A 12,708-nucleotide genomic window follows, 5' to 3' on the forward strand; every position below is an offset into this window, starting at 1 on the left:
AAATCAAATGCAAGTTTGAATAAGCTAAGTGAGAAAGTGGAGGTTCATGATACTCATGTGTATAAACCAGAGTTTCATCAAGATAGGTCTATTAGTGACTATTCGCGAAATATGTTTAAGGTTATTGCTTGAATATATCCACACTATGAATGTTGATGACTTATGTTTGTGTAAAATTGCCTGCATCAGTGTCAGAAGGTGTGATGTATCATCATCTTCCACTTACATATGGAGTAACTTGTAGTGTAATTGCAAGCTTGTTTTATCAGATCGGAAGATTGGAATGTCATTATTCCAACACAGATGAGATTTTTGCTAAGTTAAAGATTGATAATACATGGAACAAAAAGAGACCTGGAAAAGTTGTGAGAATATTTTTTGCAAATGGAATTCTCTCACGACTTTGTTTTTAAACATAATTTGACATGTAAATTAAGAGCAGAGGAAAGGACTTTCCTAGATATGGTTGGAGAGGAGAGTGGCTTATAAGAGAAGTGAAAAAAGTTAAACATGAAAAATCAAAATATTGGACATTTAATGATGAAAATCTGGATGATCAAAATTAATGCGGCCATAAAAATAGATACACCGTTGTTAGGGAAATTTTGTATAAGGAGAGACAATACTGTGTATGACAATTATTTTGTGGGTGCAAGTCAATGCAAAGACCTATAGAATTATAGGGGGTTGGGGATTTAAAGGAGGAAAAGATCCTGTTTTCCCAGGTGTTTATTTTATTTGTGGGAATAGAGCTTACTATAAGCTGCCTGACCACTGGTATGGGACTTATGTGGGCTGGTCTTTCCTAAACATTCTCATGTAGATAGAAGTACTAATGGTAAACATGAGATAGGCAAGGTTCTTAGTAGAAAGAAAAGAGAGTGTATTAGAAATAGGTGATGTTTTTGGAGCACTGATACCAGCAGTGGGAATTGCATTCAATGCAAACAGGAACCATATAGGTAACAACTGTTGCCAGGGCAAGACTGGGAAACCAAAAGCAGGCCTGGGAAACATGCTCCAAGTGGCACTGCTCCCTTAGTCTCCTTGTGGAATCCCCTTCTGTCTATCTGATCACAGAGCTCTACCTTCCCATTCCCTCCTCTTGAAGCCTCACTTTGCCTGTTCCCATTAGTCTCAGGAAGCCGGGAAAGTTATAGGCACCAGGACTCTGAAAACCAACCTCCAAGGGTTCCAGCCCACCGATAAATGTTCAGTGGGAATAAGAGGCCTGTCTAGCCAGATTACTGCTCACTTTGGGTAAAGGGCCCTCTCTACAGTAAAGGGAGAGCAAATGTTACCAAGCCACCAACCCCACATGAAATCACAAATACCACGGATGTGAAATAAAAGATTGAAGGGACTCAAGTGAATAATTTATTAGAAAAATAAATGTTTAAATAATCAGTCCTTTAATAAAAGGGCCTGCTATACCGAGTTTTTATTTATATAAATAAAATGTTTATAAAATATATAACATCAGTTCAAATTTTACTTTCGCCCGTGGTCCTGGATCAGTGAAGCTCCAAATTGCCATGGTGCAAAACAAACTTGTAAAATCAGCAAAGAACACTCAGTTTTGCTTTGATCGCTGCCTCCATAGCTCCTCGAACTGTTGCAACCTAAAATAAAGAGGACAAAATAAGCTACATATTCTTGTATACACCAACATCACAGCTCAAGGGCAGGACAAAACATCCTGTTGTCTAAAATTCCATGAATAAACTAGAGTATCGAAACCATTCTGAGAGATAAGATTCACACCAGTCCTCTTGTAGCTCACAACTTCAGGCAGGAGGAAGATAGCAAGCAATTCTCTTTAGATAACACCAGGTTACAATAATTCATGTAAATTTGAAATTGCTGACCAAAAGTTTAAGTCACATACAATTGCAAACCTTGCTGCATTTCAATTTTCTTCAGCCGTTACACATCTCAAAAGGAGAGCTGTAAAACAGATTTTTCTAGTTCTCCATGTGAAAGAATGCAGCTGCTTTGCACAGCGGGCCACAACCAGAGGTCTCAGAACCATCCATTGGATCAGATTAGCAGAAAGGGACCTCAAATATACCTGCACGGAAGGGCCACCACCCAGTTCCAAAACCATGGACATAAAGGGAGCAGTACATAAAATCTTGATGCCATGAAGGCCCGGAAGGCTTCCTTGGGCGCTCTACTCAAAGTTGTGACTTAAGGGCCAGTATCAATACAGGTATTTTAGGTGGCATTGCTTATTGTGTGGAACTAATTCCAGTTTTCCGCAGAAACAAAAACAGCTGATGGTGGGGTCTTAATTTGCTGTGCAAAGAGCTTCAGATACTGGTAGAAAAGCAGAACTCCAAATATACCTTCTTAAAATCCTTGATGAAAACGAATGTGGGCATTGCTTCTATTCTGTATCTTTCGGCCAACACATGTTGGTAAGACAATTTCAAGATACATTAGTTTAATGGCAAACGCCGTTATAATGCAAATGATATCATGACACTACTTTAAAACATTCTACACACTGAGCCAAGCAAAACGCGACTCCAGGAGTCACTGTGAAACCAATCTATGCCTGCAGACTGCTACAAGTTCAGAATGTTACCCTCATACATTATATTAGGCTAATGGAGGTTGATGCTAATGTATCTTCAAAGTACATGCGTATATAGGCCGGCGTATGAAAATCAAGTTGTTGAGACTACAGAGTCAGCCAATAAAGGGATTCAAATGTTCCGGGTGTAGAATTAGGCAGCACCCTCTCGCCAAGTCAGCCATTTCAACATTCAGACAGTACCACCTGTACAGGGATATTCAATGAAACAAAAGATAAGTGTGCTGTTCAGAAGGTTCTCTCATTACTGCTCTGCTCCATTTGAGAATTCAGAGAAGAATAGTTCTAAACAAAGACAGGGACAATTTTATACTAAAGATCAAACTAAAGCCAATTTACATTGTTACGGCCTGAATAAGATTTCTCTGGCTAAGGGAAAACAAAAGTGCCAATGCCAGGTTAATTAAGTGACTTAACTCTTGTGAGAGGGGAATGTGCTTCGGAAAGTGAGGTCTACTGACCATAGTAACAGCGTTGAGAAGTGCCCATTTCACTTACCGGGTTGTCATCAACATCCACTTTCAGAAATACTACGCCACGGAACTCCGTGCTGAACTTCTGAAGAAAGTATATAAAGAAAAAAACAAAGTTATACACGTCATGGACACTCCACCTGCTAAGAAGCATGTGTCAAGCCACACTACACACTTCATACCTTTGAACATACTAATAAAGCAATTTCATGCTTGACATTCACCATTAAACACCAGCACGAAGTAGGATGCACAGTGAATGAGTAAAGAATTTCAGAATACTAGGAAACAGACATGCAAGAACTAATACAGACTCAAGACTATCCAACATTCAACACTTAACCAGTTCCATCAAAACCAATTCATGACAGTCAGACCACAGTAGAAATGGCCCTTTTCCAAAGGTGCAGCCTCTCAGCCTTTAGTTGTTTGACTTTGGGCGCCCTTAATAGTAGTTGCAATCAATTGAGCCTCCCTGCCCCGCTCCAAGTATGCTCCTCATGTTTGAATTGGCTCTTAAACTGTTACCTGGAGACGACCAAGAACAGTGCACTACTGAAAAGACCACACGAACTGAGACGTGCAAGAAAGCGTAAAGAGTCCAGTCATTTGTCTGCTCTATCTTCCGGTGCTCCCCACTTCCAGAAGAGTAAAGTGATCAAAGGTTTCAGGACGGAAACCAAGTTAATATGCTGACCTGCAAGACACAGGAAAGACTATTGGAAGTACTGAAAAAGTATACAGATATTGCTGCCTTATGGCTACAGCACAGAAGCATGAAGGTTGGCACCAATACACCTTACTATAGCAAGTTTTTGGAGATAGCAAACAAATCCTCAAAATACAGAAGATAAATACAAAACTGTTAATTAGCGTGGGAGGAGGATTTATTTTTATGTATTGCAGAATTCTTACAGCCTTTAGAATGAATGGGTTGCAGTACCTCTCCATCTGTTCAAAACTCATCTACACATCCTTTTAATACACTAACTCACCGCAACTGGTCTAGGACACAGCCACCAAGGAAAGCTGCCATGGGTCTCAAAGGGTTTAAACAAACTGAGGACCTCCGGAGATAACGGAGAACTGTCCTACCAGGATACAAAAAACAAATTCACTTTAATTTAGCCATAAAAGCACAAAGTCATAACCATTCATCACTTAAAAATCTATACAAAAAGTGAATACAAGTTGGATTAAAAAACCTAGTAACTTGCAGTCCTCTAATTACATGAATTATTCACGGGTCAAACGCAGTAAATTCCACAGACTTATTTAGCATAGCAGGTTAATACATATACAGGCATTGTTGAAAATCACAACATTGGTACAATAAACTGCGAATAACTTCCATATTGGGTTAAAACCTTCAAGTTAAAACGTTCGTGATTTTAGTTTACTATTAGCACTTTAAAAAAGATGTTAACAGTTGAATTGAGACTAGCTGGTGCAAATACACCAGGGATATTCTAGAAGTTCTAATCCTCGTTAATGTATAGTCTGAATTGAGAATATTTCTGGGAGATCAAAAAATTATAAAAGTAAAATGAAACCGGATATATCACATGGAAATATCAGAAAGTGAGGGCTCAAATTGGCCAAATGGGAAACAACGTTGCCACCTCACTAATCCTAACCTGAACATGGGGATCAGTATCCCATCTAAAGTGCCATCAACCCACTCTAGTGTTGGCTCCGGGGATGGAGCAGAAGAAATGTAATTGCATTTAAATAGCGCTTTCTACCCCTGACGAGGTGTCAAAGTGCTTTTTTGGTGAGTAGCACGCTACTTAGGAACCCACAAAGGATTAGTGTTTAATTAGTATAGTGAAATAGCAACGTAATTTGAAAGGTGGATATTAGTCAGTTATTTGGATTGAGAAGGATAGTGGAGGGATAGAAGAGGGGGGAAAAAAAAGTTTGCATTTATATAGTGCTTGCTGCCCCTGATGAAGTGTTGAAGTGCTTTTTACGGCAACTAGCACACTACTCCAGAACCCATTAAAGGATTCGTGTTGAAGTGTGAATGTCTCCATACTTCGACAAATCATTCCATTTCATTGCAGTCCTCCCCCAGGGCTCTGGACCTTTCCTTAAATGTGGATTTAACTTCGGATACATCAGTTTTCTATATGGTGGAAAGGTTGAGAAATAAAGGAAAAGAAAAGTTGGTACGCCCAGATTTGAAGTAAGCAAACCAGGGAATGTATGCCATTCTCTAACTTGAGGCAATCATGGATTGCTCTATTCAATGAGGCATGTGGGGTAGCCCAGATAGAATACTACAAAGACAGGGAGACAGCTAGATTGTATCCTCTGCATACTCCATCCATGGCTCAAGTTATATAATATAGGTAGAGCAAGCAAGGGGCACTCCCAGAAGCCACCTAAGCACCATTATTTACACCACCTGCAGGGGGTTTGTATTTGAGTATCCCCAAATGCCTACACCCTAGGCGAGGACCAGGTCACACTTCCTCTTCCAAACTTCTAGGAGAGGGACTACATGTTTTCCCCCCTGCATTTGGGCAAGTTGAAAATGTAACCCACCGAGCCTAAAACGTGGGCCTCACACGAGTGATACAAGGTCCTCAATTACTCCTAGCATCCATACCTACTCCCATATATGAAAAATCCTCAATCTGAGCAACAGGCTGACCATGCAGATGGGCACCCCTCACCTTTACGATTCTGGGCTTGCAAACAATGATAAACATGTTAGTTTGGGTAGTAACCAGGCTCGCTGTCCCCATAAAAGACAAACTTGGAATAAAACATTTAAAAACCACAGGAGTTCTAGATAATAAAAACACATCCCTTGTATAATCCCACTGGGACCCATTCACTGCGACTTAAGGAATCTGATACAGCATTTGAAAGTGATGCACCAAGGCCATTTAAATACAAAATAAACAATGCAGGAGCCAAGACACAGCCCTGCTGCACCCCTCTCCCTAGATTATAGCTATCTGTCCATTCACCTGACTGGCCATTCCACAGACAGATCTTAATGAAGTTCTCTCAAGAACTGCACCAGATTGTCCCTGACCCCAAATTCTGATAAAGCCTCCCGTAGTTTGGGCCAGACTACGCTGTCGAAGACACGAGAGCTCCACGAAGGCCAGGCAGGCAGTACCCTGCCTTGCAACAGTAAATTCACTGACCAGTAGAAGTAAATTTAGGCATTGCCCCATGGTGCTCAGACCCACACTGCACATCCGACCGCATGTCCTTCACCTTGACACATGAGGGGAGGTGCTCTAAAACAACTCACCACCAAAAATTGGCACCATTACAGCAGAACGCCATGTCTGCATGAGGCCCACTTTACAGACAGCATTAAAAGAATTACAAATGAGGGAAAGCACAGATTACTGGTGCACATTTAGATAGGTCCATAGGGATACCATCGGGTCCCTGGGCTTTGTTGGGTAGGCTCTTAATTGCCCCTAAGACTTCAACATGCACAGATTACGTCTACGGGGAAGTCTAACTCTTCGCAATGATTGGTGGCCCTCAAACTATAAAACTATTCAGACTGTCAACCCAGTCTTAGAGGCGGATGGTAAGTGTTCTGCTTGACATATTCAGATCTGGTCTTTTTTGCCTCCATCCAGAAGGCCCTGGTATCTTTCAGCCTACATGCCATTATGAGTTTACCCCGAGATTGGTTGTGCAATTCCTCGTTTCCGTAACAAGGACTCCACTCTACATCTTTGTATTTTACAAAAACCCTAGGAGACTCCTTCAGGCAGTCCGGGCTATGTCAATGCCTTCCTACAGGGCATTATCAAACTACTTGGCCTCCGAGGGATCTGCTGCCAAGTATGCTTCAGTAGCAGTCTACCAACCACCAAGTTTCAGTGTACAAATGAGCTGTCCCTCACTATGCGAATGAGGCAGCAAGGCAGGTATTCACCAGGGTGGAACGGTTTCAACACAATTGATCTGAAAGGTGTTTCTATCCACATTTCAGAAATATTAAATGCAAGCCATGGGACTTTAGCGGTTAGTGAAAGATGACACTTATTTCTCCAGCCTCCTAGATAAGTAAAGGTCTATATTTGCAGAGCTTATGGTCGCCATAAGCACTGGAAACATTTGATGCCCTTTCTACACTGCTGCATTCAAAAGTGGTTTTGTCTGAAAAATGAGGGTCACAGGCTTCATCCACATTGACCAGATCAAATCACAATCAACTGGGTGAGTGCTAAGCCTCACCAGTCCCAAGAAGCGTGGGTGGAGGTAATTCTCTAAACCAGTGTACACGAGATAAGGTCATTTTCCACCCGTCTACCACATTGTGATTGTGTACTAGCCCTTCCTAGCACTCAAGATAGTTAGTCGGGGGGGGGGTTAAGAAAGCTTAATTGGTATGACTGCCACCAGCTGGGTTTCAATAGGCTCACGTTTGCCTGAAATGGGGTCCTTAAGATCCCCATAAAGGGTGTTTCTTTGCCACTGGAGAATACCCCAATCTGCTATCCCCTTAGTAAGCTTTGTAGTGAGTTTATATATTCAGGGTTTTTTTTAAATTGAGCTTAATTCACTCCCTCTTCCATTTGTCCGTCTGGCACCTATGCCACTATTGCTTTTGGATACGTCCCCCGCTGTTGATACTAATGAAGCACCACTAGTTATTCCTCAGATGTCTCTGGCTTGACTGCACATTTAGGCAGTGGCGGCTCCTCCGCTATGGCGAAGGAGCATCACCTCACTTCTTTTGAGCAGTGCAGATTAAAGGAAATATTAAATTATAATTTTGAATCATCATTTTAGGTTTCCTTTGGGGCAGGTGGGGTTGGCCCACACTTAAGTGCACAATAACTTCGGTTGGCCTTCTTGGGCCGCCCAAAACAGTCATGCACACTTTCCCTGTTCTCCATGCATGCTACATTCCAGCCTGCATGGATAACATGCCCAAGCCCCATTCCCTGGTTGAACGTTGAACTAGGATGCTCAACGTGGTTTGTCAGAGGAGCCTGGGTGTTTTTTTCTGTTCCTAGAGCCCCACAAGGAGACCAGGAGCAGAGACTCGGGACCCAGGGACAAGGTAAGTTTATACACATACAATTATTTGCCCCCCTCATCTCGCGAGTTATGCCACCCACCACTACAGTGTCGCTCCAGAAGGAGCCACAGTGATCTTGTGCTCTACCATATTAAACAGAAAACACCGGGAATACAAATTTACTTTTACAGTCCCTGTGGAGGACAAAAGAGTAGAGCGTGTTCCAGCATTATCAGGCATATCTTTTAATAATGTTTAAGAAGCACTGCCCCTCCTAGGCATGGTGAGGGGGGGGGGGGTTGTAGCCCACTATTGTAAGTAGGTAGACTCGTAGGCAGATATGGTTCTTCAAGTCTTCTTTATTAGCATAAGTAGAAGGCAATACAGCGACGCGATCACAGGTACATCCTCCGCCTTCCCTTCCAGTAACCGACTCCCTCCTACTGCATTGTACCAAGCATACATTCCACGCACTCCACACGAGCACACACATACACGCGCCACACACACATACACGCGCCACACACATGAGACACACACGCGCACAACACGATACACAAACCAATACCACACACCCTCCTCCTCAAAAGCTTAAGTTCCCGCAAAAGGAATCAACCTAATTTGAAATCAGAAAACCGGACAGGCAACTTCCTTACTCTATCACCACGGCGCAGGCATTCACCTCCAACACCAACATTAGGGCGAGATGGTCTAACATCATCAACATCTCTAACACCATTTCCAGGCTCACAGTTAGTGCTACAGCTACCTGCATTGCTGGTCAACGCCAACTCTTTTACTAGGCCAAAATCATCACCTAACAAGTAACCACTACAAGACCCACCGTCGGAATGTGCACCTACCACACCACTCCTCTCATTACAAAAACTCAATTGGCGAAAATTCCACCTTTTACCGTCTTCCAATTCAACAGCACTACCAAACACCTTAATTACCCTTAAAGGTTTGGACCATACACTTTCGCCTTTCAATACCTTCCTAGGATTCTTCACCCTAACCATCTGACCAATCTTAACTAAGGGCCAAGCATGTCTATTACCATGATACTGCTGATTACGGTCTTGATACTTCCTAACCTCAGATCTGACTTCTTTATCAATATTCTTAGCATTACATTGCATTTTATCATTTCTCTTCCTCAACCACCAAGGAACCAACCCAGTAAATGGTTTCCTACCTCTCAAGATTTCGAAAGGTGTTTTCCCTGTAGCCGAATGAGGAGTCACACGATAAGCAGTCAACCTCTCTTGCAAAGCCTTCCTCCAGGGTAAACCTGCACTCAATGCCAATTCAACCACCTCCTTAACCACTCTGTTGAAGCGCTCAACTTGGCCGTTACCTTCTGGGTGATATAATGATGATTTAATGTGCTTGATACCCATCACCAGTAAAAACTCTTCCATCTTCTGCGAGACAAATTGGGGACCATTATCCGAAACTAGAATTTCAGGAACACCCTCTCTTGAAAATACATCCTCTAAAAATTCGATAACCACCTCCGTAGTCATCCCACTTACCATTCTTACCTCGGGCCATTTCGAATAATAATCTACTAGTACGATGGCATAACAGTCCATAGATGATAAAGCTGAAAATGGCCCCATGAAGTCGATAGCCACTTTCTGCCACGGATATTCGGGTAGCTCCACCATGGTTAATGGCACACTTAATGGTTTAGCCACTTTATCACTAGTGCCACAAATCCTGCAATCCCTTACTAATCGATCCACCATGGAATCTACACCTGGCCACCAAAACCACTCTTTGACCCTCCTTTTTGAGCTGGACATACCACCATGTCCTAAATGGCTTTTTTCAGCAATGTCTTTCCTTAAACCAACAGGAGGAACAATCCTGTCACCTCTTAGAATAATATCATTGACAATACACAATTCATCCTTAATCTTAGAAAACGCAACACATTCACCACGTAAGTTGGATTCTCTTGGCCAACCCTCAACTATAAAGCGTTTAACCTCTTTCAAAACTACATCATTCTCCATCTCACTCATCCAAGATGCCTCATAAATACTACTAATAGCATCCTGGGTACCTATTAGGAATACATCCTTAGCAGTAAATGCTATTTCACAATCAGTATTGGTTTTAACCTCATTAGAATCCACATTGGGCAGTCTGGATAAACCATCCGCAACCACGTTGTCTTTACCCGGAATGTATTCTATGTCAAAGCTAAACATCTGCAGCTTTGAAGCTAAACGAGCTAATCTTGGAGTTAAATTCTTTCCACCCTCAGGTCTTAAAATATTCACCAATGGTTTGTGATCGGTGCAAATTTTAAACTTCCTCCCCCACACATACATCCGAAATCTCTCAGCTGCCCATGAAGCAGCCAACAATTCTTTTTCTATTACGGAATAATTCCGTTCCGCTTGGGTCAAAGTGCGTGAAGCATACGCTACCACCCATTTTTCAGACTTAACCCGTTGGGAAAACACAGCACCAATTCCATAACCAGACGCATCCACAGATAACACACATTCAGCCGTTGGCAAAAAAGTTTTCAGACAAGGTGTTGTAACTATCTCCTTCTTCACTTTCTCGAAACATGTTTTTGTTGCTCACCCCATGTAAACATTACACCTCTTTTTAGTAATGATCTCAAAGGTTCAACCTTTGAAGCGTAGTTCTCAATGAAACGTGAATAAAACTCTGTTAGTCCAAGAAATGACATCAATTGTTCTCTACTAGTAGGCTCTGGAACACCTAAAATAGCATCTACATGACTAATTTTAGGTCGAATGCCATCCTTAGATATGACATGTCCTAAGTATTCTACTTCAGATTTCCCAAATACACACTTCTCATTTTTAATAGTCAGTCCACTTTTTCTCAATGCATCTAGAACAGCAAATAAACTTTTATCGTGACATTCTTTGTCCTTCCCATATATCAAAATGTTGTCTTGAAACACCTTAGCATTTTCAATACCTTGTAAAACCCTGCACATTTCCCTTTGGAACACCGCAGATGCACTGGCAAGGCCAAATGGCATACGTTTATACCTAAACATTCCTTCTGTGGTAATGAAAGCAGTGCAGTGTTTAGAATCGTCCTCTAACACAATTTGATGGTATGCACTAGTTAAGTCTATCTTGGAGAACCAAGACGAACCACCAACAGAAGATGTGAGTTCCTGCAAGTTTGGAAGAGGAAATGTGTCAACCCAGATGGCTTCATTTAAACATCTTAGGTCCACGCACAGGCGCAAATCGCCATTAGATTTAAGCGAAATCACGACTGGCGAAACCCAATCTGAACTTTCAACTGGTTCAACAATACCATCACTACACAGCTTTTTAAGTATTTCACCCAATTTTTCTCTATAGCTAATGGGAACATTCCTAAGTTTCTGTCGAATGGGACATGCACCGTCTCTTAATATTATTCTGTGCTTAAACCCAACCATTTTACCAATCCCATTAGAAAATACATCGGGAAATTTTTCTTGTAGATTTGAATAAGAATTCTTCTCAACACATTCGTCCTGAATAGAGTAAACAGGACATTCCAGTCTGGGGTCAATTTTCATGCCCAAATCAAAAATGTGTGGCCACCCCAAAATAGTTGCACCTTTGTTGGCCACATAAATCTTACCCTGGCATGAATTACACCCAAAACTTATTTTAGCAATTATGAAACCTTCTAAAGGTATCTTGTGCCCAGTGTAACTACCAGGATGTACATCAGGACCTAATAATGGCCTGTTGGGCCAAAGAGATTTAAACAAGTCCATGCCCATAATGGTATACCACGCACAAGAATCTACCATGACCTTTACTTCTAAACCATCAATATTGACAAGGCATGATGGTAACTTTTTAACCTTTTTTGTCCCTTTAACTGATTCATCATGTATACTGCATACATCACCTACAACGTGGAAAACATCGTCTTGATTTCCCACTTGGACACAATTAATGTCATCTTGCTCATCATCTTGTAAATAATTAACTTTAAAATTCCGACACACTCTAGTAAAGTGTCCCTTTTTTTTACAATTAGTACATATTTTATCGAGGGCAGGACACCACTTATAGTTTGCTAGATGAGTGGAAGACCCACATCTAAAACATGCAAACTTTTTCAGCTCATTACCTTTCTCAAAAAAAAATTCATTGCCCTTTTTATTAGAATAAGATGAATAGTTAGTCATCTTACTATCACTCTTGAATTTAGATTTGTCACCCTTATTTACCACATTAATTGAGGTAGAGTTAATATCATTTTTTTCATTTCTAACCTCACGAATGCATTGATCTGAAATTTCTACACCTCTAGCAACCTCAATAGCATTTTTCAATGAAGTACTCCCAGATGACCATAATTTCTCCTGAATTTTCTTAGATTTGGTCTTCATAAGGATCTGGTCTCGCAAAACCTGATCATACGTCATACTTTCAAATTCGCACGTGACCGCTAAACCCCTCAAGGCTGAAACATATTGGTCAATTGACTCATCACTTTTTTGAGCTCTTGAATAAAACTTAAACCTTTCCATCACTACGTTAATTTTCCTTCCAAATCTCTCCTGCATTTGTTTGACGGCACATTGATAAGCACCCATATCACCAGCATTTTCA

The 12,708-nt window shown here is 41.4% G+C and overlaps 1 protein-coding gene across 1 annotated transcript in view; it reads right to left on the reverse strand.

Moving 5' to 3' along the window:
- Positions 1–1,559: 1,559 nt before the first annotated feature.
- LOC147727612 (thioredoxin-like) overlaps positions 1,560–12,708 on the reverse strand; it is a 37,159-nt gene continuing 26,010 nt past the window's right edge. The window contains exons 3-5 of the mRNA XM_086963655.1: positions 3,099–3,157; positions 2,349–2,415; positions 1,560–1,622 (exon numbers count right to left, since the gene is read on the reverse strand). Of these exons, the coding sequence (XP_086819781.1) occupies positions 1,560–1,622; positions 2,349–2,415; positions 3,099–3,157 (189 nt within the window). The remainder of the gene's footprint in view (positions 1,623–2,348; positions 2,416–3,098; positions 3,158–12,708) is intronic.

This window comes from Lissotriton vulgaris, chromosome 3_1, assembly GCF_964263255.1.
Source record: "Lissotriton vulgaris chromosome 3_1, aLisVul1.2, whole genome shotgun sequence".
NCBI classification, from domain to species: Eukaryota; Metazoa; Chordata; class Amphibia; order Caudata; family Salamandridae; genus Lissotriton; species Lissotriton vulgaris.